General features: G+C 40.5%; 1 protein-coding gene across 2 annotated transcripts in view; it reads left to right on the forward strand.

The window, feature by feature from the left end:
- F13A1 (coagulation factor XIII A chain) overlaps positions 1 to 24,081 on the forward strand; it is a 66,221-nt gene extending 42,140 nt beyond the window's left edge. For both annotated transcript variants that reach the window (XM_032182264.1, XM_032182265.1), the window contains 8 exons: positions 1,667 to 1,805; positions 8,473 to 8,576; positions 9,415 to 9,503; positions 10,455 to 10,608; positions 11,206 to 11,493; positions 15,157 to 15,317; positions 17,820 to 17,956; positions 21,845 to 24,081. In XM_032182264.1, coding sequence (XP_032038155.1) covers positions 1,667 to 1,805; positions 8,473 to 8,576; positions 9,415 to 9,503; positions 10,455 to 10,608; positions 11,206 to 11,493; positions 15,157 to 15,317; positions 17,820 to 17,956; positions 21,845 to 21,989 — 1,217 coding nt within the window. In that variant the 3' untranslated portion in view covers positions 21,990 to 24,081. The remainder of the gene's footprint in view (positions 1 to 1,666; positions 1,806 to 8,472; positions 8,577 to 9,414; positions 9,504 to 10,454; positions 10,609 to 11,205; positions 11,494 to 15,156; positions 15,318 to 17,819; positions 17,957 to 21,844) is intronic.
- Positions 24,082 to 24,301: the final 220 nt, after the last annotated feature.

The raw sequence follows: 24,301 nt of genomic DNA on the forward strand, positions 1-24,301 counted from the left end.
ACTGAGGGGTGAAAATAGTGTGTAAGCAATTATAGGTGGCTGGTTTCTTATGTTAGGAGTTTCTTTATCTGAGTAATTTGTAACGACAGACATGGAGAAAGCTGAGGTATTCAGCAACTTCTTTGCCTCCGTCTGCACTGGTAAACAGGCTTCCCAAGTCTTTCATTTCCCTGAACACCTATGTAGATGGAGGCTGGGGGAGCAAAGTCCCACCCACTGTAAATGAAGAGCAGAGCAGATTCGACACCACCTGGTGAATCTAAACAGGTACAAGACTATGGGACCTGATGACATAAATCCTAGGGTCCTGAGGGAACTGGCTGATGTAGTTGCCAAGCCTCTCTACTTCATAGCTGAAAAGTCCTGGCATTCGGGTGATGTCCCTGGTGAGTGGAAAAATGGAAACATCATGCCCCTACTCTTCAACAATTAAAACAAAGAACTGAACAAAGAGCACTACTCTTCAACAATTAAAACAATTAGGAGACATTTCTTCTCAGAAAGAGTGGTCAGGCATTGGGATGGGTTGCCCAGGGAGGTGGTGGAGGCACCTCCATTGAATGTCCCTGGGGGCATTCAAGGAAAGGTTGGATCTGGTGCACAGGTTCAGTGGGTGACATTGGTGGTAGGGGGATGATTGAACCAGATGATCTTGAAGGTCTTTTCCAACCTTAATTTTTCTATGATTCTATGATTCTAACTTCTTTTTGGATGAAAGTCATCTTTCATCTGAACAAGCTGAGATGATACGTCACTCTGCAGCCCCACTTTCTCCTTGAGGCTATGCCCCATGTCTGTTCCTATCTGCCAGGGTGCACCACAAAACAAGTCTAATGATGCACTGTTGTACTTCAGATATAGCCGTAGCTATTCCACATACCCCAACTTTACCACTTGGCAACTGGGGAAAAGAGTCATCAGCTACTTTGTGATTATCTGAGATTTAGGGGTAGAAGGCTTTTTTTTTTTGCTTTTTTTTTTTTAATCCACCTTTTAAGATCTTCTGTGGGAAGGGACTGTTGATTCCAAAGTACTACAGGATACTATTACTTAGCAATCAATAAAAATTCTGTAATGCATTTTGTTCAGACTCTGACGTTTCACTTGCAAATAATGCAGTTTTCCCCCCTTGTTAGCAATCAGTTTCTGCTTTATTCTTTGTATTCTCCAGATCCCTTCTGATAACAGATGTCAAACAGGGAAACTCCAAGTCAGCCACAAGGAGACATTTTCAATTCATCTTCGTTTTAGCACAGTCTCTCCTGATTCTCCTGGTTTACTGATAATATATTCTGCATGTCTTGGAATCTCAAACTTATTTTTCTTCATACCACATTTGATCATGTAGCAGACCTATTGCATCCAGATTTGCCCTGAAAAGCTGCAGAGTTGTCAGTATGCAGGGCTATTTGAAAAAAATTAGTAACTGGGTGCTTAAGTTATAGTGATTGTACAACTACCTATCTTTGCTCATTATTCTGGGGTCAAATAAAATATTTAAAATATTCTATATAAAGCTATATAGGAGGAATAATTTGGGTTGATTTAACTGAGTTTTCCTATTTTATTTCAGTTATTAATAAGTTCTCTCTACTTATCCTGTCATCCATGAGCACAGGATTTGCTCCTCATATTTGTCCTCGTTACATTTCTCTGTTTGCCACAGTTCTGAGATGCTTGGGGATACCTGCAAGACTCATTACCAACTATTCTTCTGCCCATGACAACAATGCAAATTTACAGTTGGACTTCTTTCTGGATGATGAAGGGCAAGTGGATGCCAAATTGACAAAAGACTCCATCTGGTGAGTTCTCCTGGCAAATACCTGTAATATGTCAACCATATATGTAGTAAAAAAAAAAAAAAAAAAAAAGTGTGTGTGAGAGAGAGAGAAGAAATATTTGTGATTTATTTATGAAAATAGAATGAATAGACTGTTGTTAGGCAGATGAATGTAAAGTGCTTGTCATATAAAGAGACAAGCCCTAGGGTATCTGTGAGATCACTACTAATATTACCATTCAGTAGTGCACATTTAACCACACTGAAGGAAACTTGAAATGACTTTGTGCTCCTTAAGGACAGGCTGGTCCTCATAATGGAAAGGAGCACTTCCATCGGTCCTGAGCCAGCTACAAAGAGATACCTCACTATCTATGGTAAAGCACACTTCTTGTTCTGCTTCCACCCAGTTGTCATATTTTTCAAATAAATTCAGTTATTTAAATCCAAATTCAGTTGAAAAATAAACAAGCTAAGCTATCAAACAAGTTACTGAAATGCTACCACCAGATTTATAAAAAGAAAACTCCCTGGGAACAAGAAAAGGAAACTACATATAATTTTGGAGAAGAAAGTCCTCTACCTTTCTCCTCAAACTCTTACTGTCTCTCATCTGACAGGAGAAGCGTAGCACATATTGATTATATGCTCTGTTCAGTAAAAATTATGTGAGGGTTATTGGGCCTCAAGCCTTTCCTCCTCAGAGTGAAGCAGTGAATGTGACCCCTGTATATATTGCTATATTCAGGAGATACTTGTCCTATTCAGTGTTAATTTACTTGATTTGTGTCAATGATATCTTCACCTCATCAGCATAGCTACTCATCAGCTTGTTTCATTAACAACTTAATCCCTGGAAGTCTTTATATTAAAACTGTAATAAATCCATTCTGTGGTGGATGAAATGACTGAACTTGTTGCTGTAACTAAGTAATTTCCATAATCTGTTACCAAAATGCAATCTAAGGTTCATTTACATCTGTAGCCTATATCACACCATCACTGGAAATAGGGGAGACTGGAAGAGACCTCTGAAAGTCATCTCATCCAGTACTCTGCTCAAAGCAAGGTCTGCTAGAGCAGTTTCCACCTGGGTTTTGAAAACCTGCAAGGATGGGCACTCCATCCACGGGGCAACCCGTGCCGGTGTTCAAATACTCACAGTAAAAATGTTTCCTTATGTTCAGACAAAATTTCCTGTGCATTACTTCTTGCCTTGTCTTTGGGGCCACTGAGAAGAGTCTGTTTTTGTCTTCCGCCCAAGCACCCTCTCTTTCTAATCAGTTACTTATATTTGATTAGAGCCATATTATACCTGATTAGAAGGTCTGACTATCATTGAAACTTTCCATCTCCAGGCCAAACAGTCCCAGCCCTCTAAGCCTCTTCTGATATACAACCTCTGATGTATCAGCCATTCCTCTCAGTTTTCTGTATCTGCAAACCTGCTGAAGGTGCAGCTGGTCCCATAATCCAGGCCATTAATGAAGATGTTGAACATTATTGGACCCAGCATTGACCCTAGTCACACAGCTAGTGACTAGCCCCAGGCAGATTTCATGCCACTGATCACAACCCTCTGAACCCAGCAGTTTTCAGTACACCTCATTGTCCACTTGTCTAGTCTATACTTCAGTAGTTTGTCCACAAGGATGTTACAGAAAACAGTGCTAAAGACCAAACAAACAAACAAACAAAAAATAACCAATAACTATTGCTTGGCCTCCCCTTGCCCATTCAGTCATTTTACCACAGAAGGCAATCAGGTTGGTCAGACATGGCTTCCCCCTTGTAAATGCATGCTGACTACTGCCAATCATCATGTCCTTACTATTTTTTAAAACATTTTCCAGAAGAATTTGCTCTATCACCTTTCCAGGGATCAAGGGGCTTATACATCTGTAGTTCCCTGGATGCTGATGATGTTTCTCTTTCTTGAAGAAAAGAGTGCTATTTACTTTCTTAAGGTCCTCAGGAACCAATCCAGTCACCAAGACATTTCAAAGGCAAATGTGAGTGGCCTCACAGTGCCACAAGCCAGCTCCCTCAGAACTTGTGGGTTCATCCCATCAGGTCAATTGGACTTGTGTGTATACACAGAATTTGTCTGAATATTCCCAAACTTGATTCTTTACTTTTTATAGTGACAGTGATATAGCAGTGGAACAGATTGCCCAGAGAGACCGTGTTTACTTCTCCAGAGGAGTAGTTTACAAGAGTTTTTTTGTCCAGAGTTTACTTCTCTGGAGATATTCAAGACCTGTCTGAATCTTTAATATTCAAGATCCTGTGCAATATGCTTTAGGTGACCCTGCTTGAGCAAGGAGGGTGGACTAGCTGATCTGCAGAGGTCCTTTTCAACCTTAACCATTCTGTGATCCTCCTCAGTGGCTGATAGAGGATCATTGCACTAGACTTTCCACAGCGGGTTCAAAATGCCTATTATTCCTGAAGGCAAATCTTAGCAGTAACTAAGAAAAAAAAATACATTGAGTACTTTGACTTTTCTTAGTCCACTGTCACCAGGTCTGCTACCTCATTCAACAGTGGACCCAAGTTTTCTGTAGTCTTCCTTTTGTTACCAATGCACTTGCCTTTCTTGTTGCCCTTCACATCTGTTTGATTTGACATACTCTGATTTGTGCTTTGTCATTCCTAAACTTGTCTCTGCATGCTTAGACAGTGTTTCTACATTATTTCTGGGTAACTAGTCCCTGATTCCGCTCATGCACTCTCTTTTTATGTTTAAGTTTAGTTCAGACCACCTTGCAGGCCTCATGTTACTTTTGGTTGATTTCCTGCACATGAAGGTGGACCAGTCTTAAACTTGGAAGAGGTGATCCTTGAAAACAAATGAGCTCTCTTGGACCAGTTTTCTATTCAGGACTGCCTCCCATGGGATTCTTCCAAGCAGGACCCTAAACAGGCCAAAATCTGCTCTCTTGAAGTCCAGGGTTGTGGTCCTGCTATCTTGTCTGACTTGTTCGTTCCTCTCAGGATCCTTAGGGGTTCCCAGCCTGCTAAGCTCTATCTGGTCTGTGTGGCAGCAGGACCTCAGTATTTCTCATGAGGCTGGTCCTCCTATGGCTCAAAGAGCTGTAAAGGAACAGCCAATCATTTAAAATCATTTAAACCTGCCTAAAAATGATGTGAAGCAAGCAATGATTCACCATTCAGACTGTATACACCCAGTAATGGATCACTGCCATACTTCAGACTTTCACTATCTTACCTCTTCTTCTTCTTCCCTTCTCCTAACTGATTCATGAAACAACTCTGACCCACTTTTGACATTTCCTTGTCCTTCCCTACCTCTCCTTTTCCTAGCTTTTTTCCAAGGCTTCTGAATTCAGTCCTGTATTTTTCCATTCTTTTGGGGCAGGGACAGATCACCCAAAGTCATCCTTGTTCCACTGAAATCCATATACAACTTCACACCAGCATTTTGCCCTCCCATCCTCCTTTTTTTTTTTTTTTTTTTTCTGTGATTACTTTTTGAACTGCCTTGTTCATTCCTTTTTATCCTCATGATGCATTTATTAGTACATGGTGCACATAACCCTTTGGGCATAATTTAATATATTACATACCTCTTTTCATTTCTCCTCTGTGTCCTTTCTCTTCATTACTCTGTAACACTCCATGGTTGCCCACATGCAGACTCTTATATGGCTCGTGTCTTAACCTTGATTTTATTTTTAATGTCTCTTTTACTTTTTTTTATTATTATTGTTAAGAAGACAAGGTCAAGGGATTCATAATGATTTTTTTTAATGGATTTCTCACTTTTATTTATAATCTCTTGCAATCTGGAAACAAAACTCTTTTTCTTTATTAATATATCATTTCTATTGCTTTGTACTGCTGAAGCTAATCTGTCTTCAGGTTTTAAATACTCTCAGACTTCAGGAGCACTTGGAGCCAGAATTCTCAGTCCAATCCATCTCTGAGTGTGGGGCTCCCTCTGAATGCTATCTGACATTTATTTATTTTTATTAAAGAGCATTTTTTCCCTTGGGATAGGAAACAACGACAACAACAAAACACAAATACAGAATTACACAGACTTTGCAAAAAGTTATTTTTATAAAGCTGGCCGGATTTGGGCCCATCAGTACTGCTTCTGTCCCCTTACTTTGTTCTCCTTGTCTTTCTTAATGATGATAGAAAGACACTTAAAGAATATTTCTCTTGGATGGAAATCAAGACTCACTCCTACTGTGAAGTTCAAACAGACCAACATCAGTACCTCAGAAGTCACCCAGCCCCATGTGTATTCACCCATGTCCTGTGAGAGAGCCTTTCTGAAATCTCTGCTTTCCCATTCACTTCCAACTCACTTTTCTCTTAAAGTCTATCTCAATCCCAATGCCCAAGCTTATTAGCTGATGAAAGGGCAACAACTGTTTCCAGCATGTGGCTGCCTCATAAGCAATACCAAGTACCTTTCTTAAATTGTCTTCCAGGCATAAAACCCACCCGGTCATCTTTTATTAATTTCCCCATTGCTTTGTTTAGTCTATTCGTAATTATCTCTGTAAATATTTAATGGTCACTACATTGATCTGTATAGCCATTCTTGCTTTCTTTAATGTCTCAGGATTGCTGTAGAATACAAGAACTACAGGTTCAGTTTAACAAATTATGGCTTCAGAGACAGATCCTCAGCTGTGCTCATTTCTGCCAAAGTGAATTTTCTGCTACATTTTGGAGAGGGAAATATTCCCCTCATCCTCATTTCCTTAATGTTTGTGCTTTACAAACAGTGCATTTCTGTCCATTCACGTTCAATATCCTGATGTGTATTTGTTATTTGCATGGCAGCAGACCTAGAAGGATTGCTGTCCTGTCGCACTCAACACTGCACCAATAGAAACCAGTGAGAAAGGCCAATCCCCTAGAGAGAATATAGAATGATAAGATACTGCATTATCTAATTACAGAATTGAAGCAGAGTTGCTTTTTTTTTTTTTTTTTTTTTTTTCCACAGTGTTATTCTCCCCACCTCTCCTACCCCCCACCTTGTTTTTATCATCTTTCCCTCCTGTCTGCTCTTCAGGTTGTTCTTTTGCAGAACATAAAACCAATGACACATCTAAGTTTGATTCAAAGTGAACCAGTGAGTGCTTCAGGGCAGGTATTGTCTTTCTCACATGCTGGCATAACAGCTTTCAAAAACCCACCTACCATAAAGTGCATCCCCATCCTCTGGTAGCCCTCAGCTAAGCTCTGTGAGCATGATTCAGCATTGACTACTCTCAGCAGCATCAAAAATTCTCTGAGTGTGCGTCATTTTCCTTGAATAATTCCTTTTTCTGTAGTGGTGCTTCATTAACTCTCTTAACTGACAAGTTTTACCCTGATCCAAGCTTTCATTTCCACTTTGAAAAGTCTTGTTAGACAAGCTTCAGATCCTTCTGACTCTGCTTTGTGGCTGGTTTTCACCTATTATTAATGAAATGGTCAGAGATTAACAATCCCCGTTTCTGTTGCTAATATCATTGCATGTACTAGGGGCTGTATCAGCAGCTACACAGATGTAATTTTATTCATATCTGCTGTAGGATATGTATAATTTGCAAGCAAAATTGCCCCTTTCTCTACTTCTTCCTTCTCTTTTTTTTTTTTTTTTTTTTCCCTGCAGTAATGAAATTAAAACACTTTGCTGGCTTTACTGCAAGACCCTCTTTGTACATTGCTTTTCTTCTTAGCTCGTGCTCTCCCTTGAGCATGGGTAACATTGCAGGAAGAGAGTGACAAGATTTGTCCTGTCCATTTATCTTTGACATATTCTGGGCAAACTGGGATGACACTGTAGTGTGTTTTTTTCTTTTGCTGAGCATCCTATCAGATGAGGGCATTTACAGACTGAATGCATAGATTAATCACTCTGATAAATACACCTTCCAGCAGTACTGTCTTGGTCTCTAAAGGTTTTTTGAACACCTGGTCCATGATAGTAACAGGTGGGTGTTATGGAAAGCTGTGCATTCTAGATCTGCCCTCTTTAATTGGTGTGAAAGACTGGGGAGGCCTTATAAGAAATCCACAATGAGTATAGACTTATGAAGCCTGTGTGAGGTCTTTTTCTCAAACAACATGGAAACCAGTTGAGCATGTTTGTTATCAACCATGAAAACAAAGGTACACACTATACTGTTGAGTTGATCCTGAAATCTCTTCAGTGAAGGTACCAAAGCTTTAGTCTTACTAGTTAGAAAGCAGAACAAACTTCAATGGCTTGAAGAAGATTCAAAGATTGATTTGGAGAGCAAGTTGAAGTAGAGATGGCCTCCATAGATAGAAAAGATTATAGCCATCTCATAGCTCCATTTTTAGGGACATCTGGCTGGAAAGAGATTGTAGTGTGTGTAGTTCTTCATATACCCCAACAACCTCCAAGCACTGGAATATTTTCTCAGAGATATATGCATTCAACACACAATAGAAGAACGAAAAATCTTCTTCAACTTACATTCAAGGATCTATAATGAAGGATTTTCATGTTTTAACTGAGAGATCTCAAACTGTTAGACTTAAAAATATATTCTTTAAAAAGAGAAGACTTTTTCACATCTAAATTGGCACATGTTGCTATTGAAGCAATGGCAGATCATAAAGACACAAGTTTATTTTGGTGTGTATGCTTCTTTCCAAGAATTTAATATTTTGGTCTCATCTCTTATAAGGAACTATCATTGCTGGAATGAAGCTTGGATGACCAGACCTGATCTTCCTGTTGGTTTTGGAGGATGGCAGGCTGTTGATGGGACACCCCAAGAAACCAGTGATGGTAATATTGCTTGAGGTCCTCCTTAGCACTCTTTCCAACACTTGGGTTCTTTGTGGCAAATGATGAGGTGACAATAGCTGACCCAGTGCCAGTATGTTGCCTGTGACAAACTTTTAACCAGATAATCACACTCAGCTTCACTAAGGGTTTTCTCCTGAATTGTTTTGAGCTCTAAAATAGATCTGTCCTTATTACAACACTGCTCATGACACACGTGCACAAAATCTTACATGAGGAGAGTCCTGCTTTGTACAGAAGAGATGTAGTTCCATTGCTGAAAGATGGCTTTCAAATTTTTAGAGAACCTATACAGGAGCCTAATCAAATGAGTTCTCTTTCATTATATATCAGCCAGTTTCTGCATCCCATGTTAAAATGCCTGAGCAGGCTGTGGGCAGGAGAGAAAAAGTGAAAAGCCACTGCTGTTTCTTCCCAGTCTTTAATTTTCCAGTTCTTGAAAGACATTTTTAGCAGATTTGAAGTGAGATCTTTCTCTGTCTATAGATTAACTGATCTCTCCCAAAATTATCTGCTATAACCAAAACCAGCTTTAGCTTCATTTAAAGTACTTGAGACTTACAGTGGGCTTCATGATGTCACTAAGGTACTGAGTCATTATATAGTTTCAGACTTAAGTCTGTGTTGTTTAGAGGGCTGGCAACAGAAATGAAGCTTTTCACTTCTTGGTCAGGAATTCCAGTAAACTATCGAAAGTGTTCACCAAAACCCAAGGATTCTTTTTCTTTAAGAAAGGATAATATTTTTACTTTTTTTTTTTTTTTTAATTATAAAAATAACTTTCACTTTATCTTTCTTTCTCCCTGCGCTCCCCCACCAGGTATGTACAGATGTGGCCCAGCTTCAGTTCAAGCCATTAAACATGGTCACGTTTGCTTCCAATTTGATGCTCCTTTTGTCTTTGCTGAGGTATGTACTTGAAAAATTTTAGTTCATTGAGTGGTATCAGTGGGACAATAGGTGAGACAGAAGATAGGGCTCCACTGCAATTTGTGGATTGAGAAGTTACTTGATATATGCACCAAGTTTAAAATAAATCTCATAATTATATTTTTACATGCAGGCCAGTAGGTGTGATATGGCTCTAATGAATGACAGAGATTTCTCTAATCTCTGCTCACCGATGTAGTAAGCAGAAAAAGCTGTTCTGATCGAATTTCAGGCTGTGGTCTTCTATCCTTCCCAGATTCCAGATGTGCTGGGAAATGAGTCACTAGCTCTAGCTACTCATCTTCATCCTTTGGGAGTTGTGACCTCCTTCTCAGGCTTGCCAGAAAACCTGATTATGTTAAGGCTTCCTTGCTTATTTCAGTCAAAATTTGGTGACTTTAAAGAGGTCCTTGTTCACCACATTTCTTTTGGCTGCAGTGTGTAGATCTGAGGCAGTTTGGTAGATCTGAGAAGAGTATATTTCCATGAACAGTGAGAGAGCCTGGCATGGTGATTTAACCTCTTGCACCACCAGAGTTGGTGTGCCCAGAACTGTAACAGATGTAGAGCAACTCTCTAACTGAATTGTATATAGCTTTGGACAGAAGAGAATAAGGATATTTTATCTATGAACTGTTCCCCTCTGGCATAAAGCTTTTTGATGCAAGGAATATGTAATCATGATCCCCAGGTCCAAATGGTATCTCTGCAGCCTACTCAGGTTTACACAGGCTATTGTTCTGGAGTTACAAATACTAAAATGCATCTAGTCATTATTGTAACATATGTCTAATTTTAAACATGGGATTTCAGTGTGAATAATTAGTGGGTTTTCAAGTTGATATTTCATGGTTTTGGTGGGAGTTAGAATGGCTTCCCTGCTTTCATATACTTCCATGCATCTCAATCCTTTTTGGTTTAATTTTGTAGGTGAATAGTGATGTTGTTTACTCAAGAAGGGAAAAAAATGGAGCCCAAATTATAGAAAAAATTGACACGACCCATATTGGGAAGATGATTGTGACCAAAGGAGTCGGGACAGATGAAATGGTAGAGATTACTGAGGAGTACAAGTTCCAAGAAGGTAACCTGAAATGAGGTGGGACCATACCAACAGAGATTTACCTCAATCAGATCTTGAACTGTAAATTTACAGACCTCTGGTACTGAGGTTGCTGCATGGAAAGCTGCTGACTTGCCCTCTGGAACTCTTTTTTTTTTTTTTCCTAGCTTCACCCGAGCAACACTGCAGATGCCTTGAGAAGAGCACAAAACTTGTTTGCTAGTCAGAAATGTTTCAGAAAGAGTAAGCTGTAGTGAAAACAAAGGGCAATCATGAGGTAGCTTGAGCATACAAAACAATTCAAGGCTTTACGTACAGCTGTTTAGACATCTCTTACTCAGGCTTGAGACAAAAAAGGTCAGATGCTTGCATGAAGTAAATCAGTGTAGTTCCATTATTATCAATTAAGCTGCATCGGTTTCTTGGATATAGCTTGAATCTTTAAGACCCATCTTGCTTGGAAGTTGTGAAGTTCTCCTAACACTAACTTTACCACAAGAACATTCACACCTCATCCATTCATTTCAACTACCAAAAGGTGTGGGAAATGAATCCTTGTGAGTGGACTAACGCACTACTTCTGCTTCTCTTCTTAATTTGGTTTTCTTTTGTTTCTAGGCTCAGAGGAGGAAAGACTGGCTCTGGAGACTGCTGTTATGTATGGTGTTAAAAAGCAAAGTACCCAAGATGCCATGTATCAGCCACAAAAGGATGTTGAGATGGATTTCCAAGTGCAAAAGGCAGTCCTTGGCAGTGACTTTAAAGTCACTATAACATTCAGGAACAAGAGCCGCAACTCCTACACTGCTACTACATACCTTTCAGGCAACATCGTGTTTTATACAGGAGTCACAAAGAATGAGTTCAAGAAGCACTCTTTCACTGTGAAACTGGAACCCCTTATGTGTAAGGCTCACATAGTTGTTTTCAAATCTGCTAGCTTTATTCATCTATGTCACTGTCACTAGTGTCTTTCTATCCATGGATAGAAACAATTCTAGTAGCTAGGGGTAGGATACACTATCGGGTATCAGAAAGCCCTGCTTCCAGCTCTGGCCCCAATAGCAGGGTCATTTAGAGATGAGGCTGTTTTCTTCAGGCTGTTGCTCTTTGCATAATGCCCTCCTACACTGAGCTGCATGTCTGAGTTGTCCCAAATGTCCATCTGGCTTTGGAGGACAGGGTTGTTCAGGATTTATATATTTACAACAATCTAAAACGTATATCTGTAACTGGATTAAGACACTATACATCACATCAGGGGTATTTGTCAGCTGCACACGCACCCTGAAGTTAGGTGAGTTCTTTCCATATGCAGCATTTGCTTTTCCCAGTGCCCTCTGGACTGTTGAAGGAAGATCTTGCCGCCTTCTTCTCATGAGAAAAACAGTTCCTGGCAGCCTGGCTCACATGGCTTAGGAAAGGAGTTTGCACTGCTTAAAGTAGGGAAGAGGGATGTTCTGCTTTTTTATTTTGGATGTAACCAACCTACTTCATGGCAGCCATGGCAGCCCCATTTGGAAAACAGTAAGTACTGAGGATCTGTTGTTCTCCACAACTATGGAGCAGGCTGGTGTCAGAGCCCTGGCTTCTCCAGCAGCAAGTGATTGCCAATCTCTTTTTCTTCTGACAGGCCCGTGCTATTGGGTCAGTGCCTGCAGCTCAGCAAAATTAATAAAAGCATGCCCTTAAGCAAGCTAATTGAGAGGCTTAGAATCCTCCACTTGAGTTTTCTACTGAGAAAGTCGAGAGCAATGATTTTGCCTTCTTGATGCTGCTACTGGGCAAATGCAATCTCTGCTGAGCACAGCAGGAGTAGCAAAATGTCAGGAGCCCATAGGGTGGGCCACCTGGTCTGGATTTGGTGCTGGATCACAGCACCTCTGGCTGACCTCTGAGCTTCCTCACCTGTCCTGTCTATCTGTCCCAGCTCTGGAGGCTCTGTGAGTCCTTTCACCTCAAAGAGGCCCAGTTTCATCTCAGTGAGAAGCCTCTGAGCCCCTCTGCTTTCTCCCTCACTTTAAGTGTTTTCTAAAACTGCACATTTTGATTTGGCGTTTATTAATCTCCGTAAGCTAGGTGTCCATTTATAGGGATCTGCACGTGAAAGTTAATAAAAATTCCACCTCCAGTCTACCTCAAAGCTCTGACTGCTACTTGCTGTCAGGTTCTTTCTAACTCCTCCAACTCACTTGCAGGTAGTTTGGAAATGGTCTGTCTTTGTGCTCTTGCACTAAAGGTCTCTGTAAGCTATTATCACCTGAAATACAGCTTTTGTAGTGTTTTGAGGTTCATCTGTCTCCTCTGTGCAAGAAGTGAAATGAATAGGTGATATTTTAAGCATCACTGAGCCACATCATTCATTTTTTCTAAGTAAATGGTTTCTGAAAAGCTTTTTGAATCTGTGCTGTAAACTCTAAATTGACCGATAGTGAGTGAACACAGACCAGAGAGATGCACCTAAGACACTAGGACATGACTTTTTTTTTATTTTTATTTTGTATGTATAGAGAAGTGTGTCCCCATCACTGTCTCTGGCCAAAGTGACATTTTAAGGTATTAAACCATCTTTCTACCACCTTTCAAAGTGGAAATTAACATATAGCTGAACTACAGTCATCAACTTGCACAGCACTTTGTCCAGCAACAGGACAAAAAGATCCCTCACAAGTTACCTCTGATGGTGCTACATAAAACTCAAACATGTATTCTTTTGCATTTGCCTTGGAAAGGAGTGTACAGGCAGGAATCGTGTCAGAGCAGATGGACATTGTGAAGGGTGGCAGTGTGATCATTTGCAGCTGTGTGAGAACAGTCTGTCAGAGGAGTTGTGGTAGGATACCTCCTGAGGCACTTGAGCAGAATTTGTAGGCTTCATTCATGGCACTAAGGGTAAATGTATCTGGAGGTATCAAACTATTACAATATAATAAAGAAGTGTTAAAGGCATTCTTCTAGACTGTGCTACTGAAAAAATGAAACAAACTAAGTTTTCAAACAGGAAGTGAATGCATGATTTTCAGAATAATGATTAAAGAAACTGTGTGGGTTGAAAACATCTTTGAGGATTTGAATAGCTTAAACCTTCCAGTGCCTTCAAAGGTGCTCTCACATCTATTCAGTTATATTTAGTTTTCTCTTTTTTTTTTTTTTTTTTTTTTTTTTTGAGAGGCTGTAAGGCAGCTTGGTGTTGTGTCTCCCCTGGCTTTCCCAGGTGCAATGAGAGGTACTGGCAACTTACCAACACAGCCAGTGCTAAGGAAATGGAAGTCTATTATTCTTTTCTTTTTCTTTTTCTTTTTTTTTTTTTTTCCTGCAAGAATTAAATTTAAACAGAAAAATTTCTTTCCTTCCACTGTAAATTCCACTTAGGTTGTAACTAATTTATTTATTTATTTACATGGATGAAAAATACCTTGCCTCATTTATAATTTACGATTTGTGGCATTATGGGAAATTCCTTTAAAAGAGATACAGAGTGATAGGGAGGGAGGGGGAGCACATCAAGCAAATTTAAGGCTGGCCTGGTAAATCCAGGTCAGGTGGTTACCTAGGGAATAGCTTTGAAACCAAATCAAGGAACTGTTTTTGAAGTGAGTGGATCAAAAGAGTGAAAAGGGGTGAATGTGATTTACACAATTGAGTTCAATTATCTCAGTGTGTACAGTGTATGTCACAAATACAATACAAATAACAGATAACAGTAATAATCATAGTTAACAGGTGGGAGATTTTGATATGTTTACTAGGGTTATAATGAATGTTTATAGAGGCAAGAGCTCCAGATCTATATATCCTGCCTGGTCACTTAGTTAGCAGATCTGCTTCTTTGCATCACATTCTCACACCATTGTTGGCCTGGGAATTGCAGTTCAATATGGTTAGAATTAATGATTCCCTGCATCTCAACCATCTAGCCCAGGGGGACTTGTTCCTTCCAATAATTATTGTCAGGGAGCACATGAGAGCTCTCTGGAGGGTGTGCTGGTGACAGGAGGCCCTGCCTGCTAAATGTTGCAGGCAAGCCCAGTGTAGGACAAAGGTAGTTATCCAGACATCCTGGAGAGCTAGGTAGTCTCCCAGGTAGTCTGCACGTCCCTAAATGGCTGCTCTGGTGGCATTCCTGGTGGCATCTCTCTGCTGGGAAGAGAGGCAGAGAAAGTACAGGAATGAAGTGAAAAAGCAAAAATATACAAGGACAGTACTTAAAAACTGTTTTAGACCTTTGTGTCCAGCAGCTAATTATTGCCAGTGTTGCTTATCACTTACTTTGTGGTGGTGCCTGGGAACCTTCCAAAGTGGCCTGGGCCTGCAGTGACAGGCAAAGGGCAGAGGCTGTACACAAACCTAACTGCTGCCTCAGGGAGCAGCCTAATTGCAAAGAGAACAAAAACAAGAGAGGGAATGATGAGGTAAAGAAATTAAGGTAGTTTGGGCAAGAGAAGAAAAGTCCTTCTTTGGTGCTTGACCGCCTTTCTCCGAGATACTCATGTAACTGCCATGAGAGGAGGAGCAATTAGCCATTAGATTGCTTCAGACGCATTTTTTTCTTTTCTTTTTCTCCCCTAGCTAGTGCTTTCGATGTTATCATCACATCAAGCGAGTACCTCAGTGATCTGCTGGACCAAGCCTCCTTTCATTTCTTTGTGACAGCACGGATCAATGAAACAGGGAAGATCCTGGCCGCCCAGAAGGCAACGGTCCTCGAAATTCCTTCCCTGCGGATCAAGGTATCTCATGGCTGCGGTAAAGGGGACTGACCACCATGCTGTGCGTGGACTGTTGGTTGGCTTCTGGGATAGGGGACTGTGTTTTTGCCTTCAGTTACCTTCAGTTACCACCTGGAGTGTATGAGTAGTCTACATTAAAGACTGAGGCTGACAGCGTCACCTATAATAGAGAGCTAAAGTGATCTCAGTGGAGGAAGGAGGTGAAAAGGCCTGAGAAAGTTGGAGGAACTCAAAACCTGGAAGAGAGATTACTCAGTCAAGTTCCTCAAGTCTTTGACAACTTGAAAAGTCTGTTATATTTAAAGCAATGCAGTACATTTTTCTTGCTGAAAAATGAAGGACACTACTGCTGAGGAGAATTTGCTTGGCTTGTGCAAGTTTTGGGGAAGCTTCCTCCAAAATTGAGTGTGTAACATCCTTTGGAATGATACTTTCATGATATTCCTTTCTGCCACTCTGTGAATGCACTGCTAGTGGAGTTTCAAGTATTTCTGCAGTTGGTGGCATGGTAACTCTGAAATTACAGAAATGTGGTGATTCTGATAGGACAAGGACCCTGTGTTGTATTGCAAAGACTGCAAAAAGTCTAGCTGAGTTCTCAGTTCATAACTGGACATCCAAATAGAATGCCTTATTTTCAACAGTGATGAGCCTTCATCTGCTCTGAATGATGTCATTTGGGTCATTTTTTTACCTGCTAGTACAAAAAATTAATAATATCAGAACACCTATTCAGGAAACTTTATATAAACATGAGTGCAGATCCCTAAAACTCAAGACCTTGAAAGGAATCTAAGTTTATACAGCTTTTGTCTCCCATATATTTATTTGAAACAGTGTTCAGGTTTCCATATAATAATATATGTAGTAAAATGAAACAGCATCCTTCAGCAGAAAAAAAGCTTTTAAAAGAATGTTGGTCAAAACTACAGCGAAGTTTGAAAAAAAATTGTTCCGTTTCTTGGTCTGCAGAAATGATCTGATCAGATTATTGGCATTTTCAAATACAAGTTTTCGTTTAACTGAGCATTCCAGAAAGGAGGTGAACAAGATAGATAAATGCTATCTTCAATACCCATCTTCAATAACCAAATGTTAAAAGTAGAAAGTTCTTTCAATTCATTATGTAAACAGAACATCTTATACAGGATCCTCAGTTTCAGCTTCAGAACAGTTTATCCTCCCTGCTTTTATGAAGAAAGGATGCTTAGTATATGCAATAACCATGTCTTCTAGTAAAACTGTTTCTTCTCTGCTTCTTTGTGTTGTGTGAATACAATCTGAAATTTTAATAGATGGATTTTTTTAAGCATGCTTGTGTGTGCATGTGTGTATACATATGTATTTATATAAGAAACTTTGCTTTACTGCTTCATAAAGAAATCTGAGGAAACTATCTTCCTAGGTTTCTTCTCAGATTTCTTCATTGGGCATGTTTGTCAGATTGGAGTTCTTAATGTGAAAGTAAGGGAGAAGATTGAAAAGCGTATTTCCTCTCATGTCTTCAGATACAGCTTTGATCTTTCTCTGGTGGTCTGAAGAGATTGTCAGAATTAGCAGTTGAGGAAATTACACCTTATAATTTAGCTTGACATTAGGTTACAAAAATAAGTTCGGCAAATACAGGTCATGCTCTCAGTTGCATATATGGGAATTCAGGATGATTTTGAATCCACCCCATGTATCAGTGATCTTCACATATCTAAATGGGCAATTGAAATAAGGACGATATAAGGCCCCTAATGGGCTAGAACTTCTGAATATACCACTTGTGGTTTTTTTGTTTGTTTGTTTGTATGTTTTGTTTTGTTTGTTTTAACTCACATGGCTAAAAGCTATTGAGAGTTTAGCTGTGAGTGTCTCATCTGTTGCTCCAGTCAGTATTATTGGTATTTGTCATGGAACAATCCCTTAGACCAGAGCCTTTCCAGCTTTTGCAAATGTGAGACTCTGTAAGTATTTGCAGGAGGGATGAAGACCCCAGGATAGTGCTTTAATTTGATTGCAAAGATACTTCTTTACCTTAGCTACCTTTCTGAAGGCCCTTTAAAGTCTTTCATGGACCAGCTGGGATCTACCAGCCGTCAGATGAAAACCCCTGCCTGAGCCATGTACTTCAGGGCTGGCAGAGGGCCTGGGGAGGGGTAAGAATAAGAGAGAGGGGCCCTGCTCAGCCAGCCTCAACCCTCAGTTGAACCCTCAGCCACAGGACTCTGCAAGCAGATTTGTGTTTTTCCTCTGGAAACAAGAGCCTGCCTCTTGACTTGTCACGTGCCTTGCAGGGAAATTGCAATGGGTAGAAACACCTGTAGTGGTAGAGCCTATGGGCCCATCCAATTTTCTTCTAACTAGACTTTCTCTGCCTCATGCTGTTTTGCTACATGCTTCATTCCCCCTCCTTTTTTTTCCTTGCAGGTACTGTGTATTTAACCCCACTTATTTCACCATGAGACATTTTATTATTATCAGCTTGTGGAGCTTTATCTTTCCCTTGTTGTGCAGACTCAAGGTGAGATGGTGGCCGATAAAGAAATGTCTGTGATTGTGGAGTTCACCAATCCTCTGAAAAAAACCCTGGAGGACGTCACGCTCCGCCTCGAGGGACCTGGAGTGCTGAAGACAATGAAAAAGGAGTTCAGGTAGGGAAGCAAGCACAGCTGGCTGGGAGTTCATCACCTTCTTGCTTATAGGAGACAGCTTACAAGAGACACTTAACTAATGCAGCGCTGAGTAATGCAGATGCTCTCCTTACTTTAAAATTCAATCCACAGGGGAGCCATAGGTCTCAACAGTCAGAAGGAGTCAAGTTGTCCCTTGTGCAATGAGGGGCAATGATAGCATTTCATCTGTTCAGTACTGGTGTTGGACAGCAGTGTCGTGGTTGTGGGTAGCTGCTAATGCAGACAGAGTTTACGTTTTCACTGTATTACATAATTTTTAGTGCTTGACAATATTACCTATGAGCTGCTAACACAGAAAGAAAGAAAGACAGATTTATCCTACACATGAAGTGTTTACTGCCACTCACTCAGTATGTGTAAATCAAGTCCAGTGCTGCTTTTCAAATAGGGCTTTTCTTCACTCATGTTAATCATGATTATACAAGATGTTCAGGTACCTCAGATGATCTTTGCAAGCTTATGTCAAGACACAAAATGTGTGTTGGATAGAGAGGAGTTTGCTGTGATAGCTGTAGCAGGTCTGCAAGCACTTTTTCCCAAGCCTAAGGAAAAAGAAAGTCTGTCAGCTGCCTTCATTATACACAATTGCACTTCATGCTGACAAAGGGGTACTCCTATGATGAACAAGTAGTTCTCTATACCCTCTTTCCATTTAAGTTCAGTGTTATAAGTTTGGCATTAGCCAGTTCCAGGATGTATAACTGGGATCGTTGGAAAATTTTGCAGCCATTGCTTATTCTTGGACAGCTGAAGTGATGCTATCTATCATTACCTGTGCTGATGGTCCCCAGGTGTGTGCAAAAGGAGTTTGAAAAATTGCCTGTGCTTCAGCAGCTGCATAATTTGTCAGTATTATCTGCAGCCAGTAGGGGAGGTCTGAGCCTGATGGCACCTGGGCCAGGAATAAAGAGATCAAAACCAGTCTCCAGAGTGGAGCTGGACAGAAGAATGACTGTGGAAGGACATCATACTGTGCTTGCTTTGTGCACGTGGTATGTCACAGATGCTGCTGAACATGACTCAGCACGGTCCACCTGAGTTACACAAGTTGCAGCAGTAGCCCTCATTGCTGCACAGATGTGCCAGCCTCCCCTGTTGTTCTGCATCCTTTTTGTTCCAAAAGATGCAGTGGGCTGTTCTCACCTTCAAGGATGCAGGAAATGTCAGGTGCATCAAAGGCACAGAAGTTAGGGAGAAACATGACTCATGGAACAAACGTCATTTTCCCTCAAGTCACCATGTTTTCCCCTTTGTAGTAGTGCCCTTGGCATCGTTTAAAATGGAAATGGATCAGCTTAGTCATTTTAAAATCTGTGATTTAACTTCTCTGAGATGAATGAAGGCTGCAGGTTATACACACAGAGGACAGAACAGGGGGCAGTTGTAGTTTATTTAAATAATAATCACATTTGCCTCCGTGCATTCGGAGTGATAAATGGCTCCGGTGTGTGATGGCTCAGCATATTACACAGAACCATTCATCACTGAAATCTCTCCCAGGAAAATCAGATTAGGGTGGCTTTACTACACTTGCAAAGAGAATTAAACCTATTCTAGGCTTTTCCCTTCTACTTCTTCCATGTCTGTCAGGGACTGTCATATATGGGATGTATCTCTTGCAATTGTTTGTGGGTATGCGACTCTTGACTTCACTGTATTTTTAAAGTAGCTTTTCTATATCATATGGACGATTACATAAAATAGGGATGTGTGATCCAGCTGATACAACTTTATACTAGGAATTAAGTGGCCTGGGGGCTTCTGCCTTGGCTATTTACAAGGAATGTATTTATAGTGATATTTAGCTATCAGCTGGGGGCAGATGAAGAACACAACTTACAGAAAAGCCTGTGGCAGCAGCAGTCTCTACATGAGGCACAGTCTTTACATGACAGATGAGAATTAATCAGGCAGTGATGGATATCGTTAAAAGGATTTTAGGCAAGCAAGCATTCACAATATATTGTAAGTCACTTTGAGTGTTTCTACATATCAGACCTCAGCTAGTATTAGTATTTGTAGAGAGAAGCAAGTTGTTTTATAAGTAGGACAGTAGAGAAATGGGAAAAGGTAGGATTTGTTTCCCAGCACAGCTGTTGTCTTCCTGCAGATATATATATGTATATATATATATATACACACATATATATACACATATATACATATGTAGAGATAATAGAGATGACTGTAAGTCAGAGACAATAGCACTGCTCCCACTGGGGTACTGGGAAGATGTGGTCGAAAACCTCCAGCCTTAGAGAATCTGGCCCCCAAGTGCTCAGGAAGGTAGACTGAACCTTGCTGCATGGGAAAACTTCTAATACCTTCATCACTTTCTGTACAGATCATCCCTTGCAGATCATTCCCATAAATTCTAAATTAAAAATGGTATTTAACCTTGCACAGCAATTGAAGCCATTGCTTTATCATACTATCATTTTAGTGGGCATCTGATAAAGCAGGCCAGCTGAGGGGAACAGAATATATCTCATTAAGAACAGAGATAAAAAGAGGGGAGGCATTTGCTAGAAGCAGTCTGCACATGCAGACTAAAAATGTGAGCTTCCTCTGCTTTTTCTTTTCTAAAACTGGGTACATGCCCCAGGATACCTATGACTGTATATGCAAAATGCAATGTAGTGCCATGTAGAAATACCCATGCTAACCTCTAAGGAATTAGAATGCCTCTTATTTTAGCAGGGACAGACATGCACTGAAACAAATATACAGGTGGGAGGATCCCAGGCTTGCTCATTTAGAGTTAATAGGTCTCCTTATCTTGTGGCAACTTGTGCTAAGTCTGAGCAGTCCTTTCTGTTCTGATCCTGGCATAGGACAGGACATCTAATAGCCAAATCCTACAAGATGAGAATTTGCAACTGTGACTAAAGTTTAGGCTTACTTTACTCTCACTTTATTTAGCCGTTTAGAGTACCATACCCATGTGAGATGAAAACACTGGCTCAATTCATAATCCTCTTACTTAATGTTGAGGAAAAGAACATTCATTTTTATAACTAGCTCCCCAGTACACTACCTCTTCCTTTGGTTCCCTTAGAGCAGCTGTATCCTGACATCCCCCAAACATAATCAATCAATATCAGCCTTCGAAATCTTGCACACAAGGTAGTAAAAGCTCTGGGAAAACACAGATACCAATATTCAAGGCTCTCTGTGCGTCTTGATTGTAGTGAGAACTGAAAATCAAGAGTAGTACAGAATACAGTTGATTTATACTATGATTTATCAGTAGTCATACATAATATAAAAGAGTAACTGCTAACAGCAGGACTCCCAAGAACACTTTAGCCTATTTGTATGGACATGAAGAAGTCATCTGAAATGGCTAATAAGGAGATCCCCTGATGTTGTGCCTATGGCAGAGGGGCTCTGCAGCTCATCAGCACTGAGCCAAACTTGCACAATGGGGATGCCCTTGCTACTTCATAGTGAGGACTTATTTAACCATTTAAGGAATCACCAACAGGCTGTGGTCTATAATATACAGGTAAAATGGAATTTTAAAGTAGAAAAAATATATCATGCCTATAAAGAAGATCATTCTGAAAGTGATCATGAGAGGAAGTGACAGGAGGCAGAGGAACCCTGATTCATTTTGGAAATTTAAAATCAGCCTGGAGGAAAGGCTAGAAAAGGTTTTGACAGAGTAAGCACTGAGAAGAATGGAAAATAGAGAGAATAATTTATAGGACATTTGTGATAATGAGTGAAACATTAAAAAAAAAAAAATGTAATACTGCCCAACTTCAGTTTCTCCAAACCTGGGTCAGGTTGAGAGCATTGGCTGACTGATGACAATATTGTTACTTTCCTTTTTACCTACAGGCAAATCCCATCGAACTCTACCTTGATCTGGGAAGTAAAATGTATCCCAAAACGGCCAGGTTTACGAAAGCTGATTGCAAGCCTGAATTGTGATGCTTTGAGGCATGTGTATGGTGAGCTGAGCATCCAGATTCAGAAACCATGAACCAAGGTGCTGTCTTCATCCCTTCATTTAGCTCTTATTATATTTCAAAATATCACATAAGAGGGAGCAAAATAGAGACAGAGGTAGAAATCTGCTTTTTTTTTTTTTTTTTTTGGTCGTCATTTGTGTTGCACAAAATTTGATATGAAAAAGTAACCAACAACACTGGGAAGAGAGAATGAAAAAGGATTTGAATGGTGAATGATTCAAAATTAGACACACGTAATCAAAGGCAATTCTAGGACATATTATTGCTGTAGTTCACTTGTATTTATGGACTTTAGCTTTAGTGCTGCAAGGGAATCTGAAAGGCTTCATTCACCAAAGTAGTCTGAACTTTAGTTTTAATTAAGGCCTGATATTTCAGTGAAAAGAAAAAAGGAAGAACCCAGTGTTATAAATTCTTAGAGTGAATTACACAACCTTATGGTAGATCATTCAGGCTGCAATAAAAACAGGTATTTCTAGCTAACAGGACTGCTTTATCCTACAGTGTTATAATTTTCCAGTTCATGGACTGCATGCTTTGCTGGAATCATCTCTCAGGGTTTGATATCTCCAAAGTATTTCCAGCTTCCTGTTCTCACTTGCTGCTTCACTATGCTTTTTCTCTTGCTCTTTCATGCATGCCTGCACCCATACAATACTCACTTTGTTTCATGCCCTTTGCCCATCCTGTATGCTGTTAATTTGCTATTCCGTTCCTTTGATTGCTGAAAATAAGTAGTTTTTCTTGCATTTCCTGGTCACATCTCTTGCATATGGTTGTGCTCTCCATACTTTTCTGCCTTTTCTTCTCTCCTAAGCCTCATAGTTCCATTTTCTATGTGTGTGTTGAGGGTGTCCCCTGCTGCAGAGCAGTCCAGGCCCCACCAACTTGTTCATGGGGCAAGGGAGAGAGGAGCGAAAGGGACTGAGAGGCAGCTTTCCAGCCCCACAAGCCTAACAAATGTCCTGCACAGGAACTGCCACCTGAGGATGAACCTAGATTAAATCATGCCCAAGCATTCCCTGGGAATCATGACCACTGTAAAATCAGGACCTGTTACATGGAACACCCCCGGAAGATTTAGGGACAGAAGCTCAGCTTACAGGAATAAACATGCATCCTGAGAAGCAGAAACTCTGTAAGCTGGGTCAGCTTCCTGCCTTGCTTGGAGCATATTCCTCTGTGAGATGCAGTAGGGCCTGCTATGGCTTCATTCCTTTCCTGAGGCCCTTCTGGCCCAGAGACTGTCCTGGATCTATGTTTTCCATTAGTCTCCCATGTAGGTGCTATTCCATCCTTAGCCATGAACTCCCATGTGCTAGGCAAGGAGGGGTGTATGTGTGGCCATTTCTTATCTCTCCCAAAATCCTTCTCAGGATATTTTTTCAAATGAGACAAATATGTGCAAGCCACAGTCACATGCCCGGGTGCGGTGACTCTCCCCTGGCCAAAGTGTGTAAGAGCATATCCCATACTAAGAACGTGGTTGAGATAACTGAGCTTTCAAAGAAGTTAAAAGGAGCCTTGTGCTCGTTAAACACTGTGGCTATATTGTGCATGGCCATGTCATTTTATGGTCTCATTAGCGAGAGAGCAGGAGAGATGGCATGCCTTCTGCTCCCCTTCTTGCCACACATTGCTTTCTACAAAACCAGTGACCAGTTGTTAAAAATAAGTAAGCCCAGGGGAGGAGAAATGCAAGCTGCTCTTTTGCTAAAGTATGTGGAGCAAAGCAAAGATTCATATCACACCACCTCACATGCTCAGTGAGTAACCCCGGATCCAGGAACACCAGACCTTTTGGGGCTTTTGTTCAAGCATGGTTACACCTGTATTGTGTACAGCTTACGGGACCACGTTTATACGCTCTGCAATGTCAGTGTCTCCTACAGAAGTCCTCTGGGGCACGAGGGACTGAACAGTATGTTGTAAATGCACAGTGACAATCTCTGTTAAGTAATTAAGCAGTTCTACCACAGTCTACATCACCTAATAAAATTATCCATTTTTTGCTCTTGCCTATAAACCTGCTTTCCATTCTAGACTTTTTATTACTACAGTGTAATAGGAATTTAAAATAAAGCATATCTGATTGCACTTGCATCATGTGTTCTGTGTTTTAATCAGTCACTTCTTCTGTGCTATAGCACTATAGACACTATTTGCTGCATCCTAAGTGTAAGAGTAAGTTGAAAAATTTGCTTCTGAGCCATGCTGTTGAAGGTGCCTTTTTGGTGCTAGGGAGAAAGCCCTAGCTTTATTTAAATATAAATAAATAAATGTACAGGCTTGGTTTGACTATTTGCCTTTGCAAATGAATTGG

The sequence above is a fragment of the Aythya fuligula genome, chromosome 2 (assembly GCF_009819795.1).
Source record: "Aythya fuligula isolate bAytFul2 chromosome 2, bAytFul2.pri, whole genome shotgun sequence".
NCBI classification, from domain to species: Eukaryota; Metazoa; Chordata; class Aves; order Anseriformes; family Anatidae; genus Aythya; species Aythya fuligula.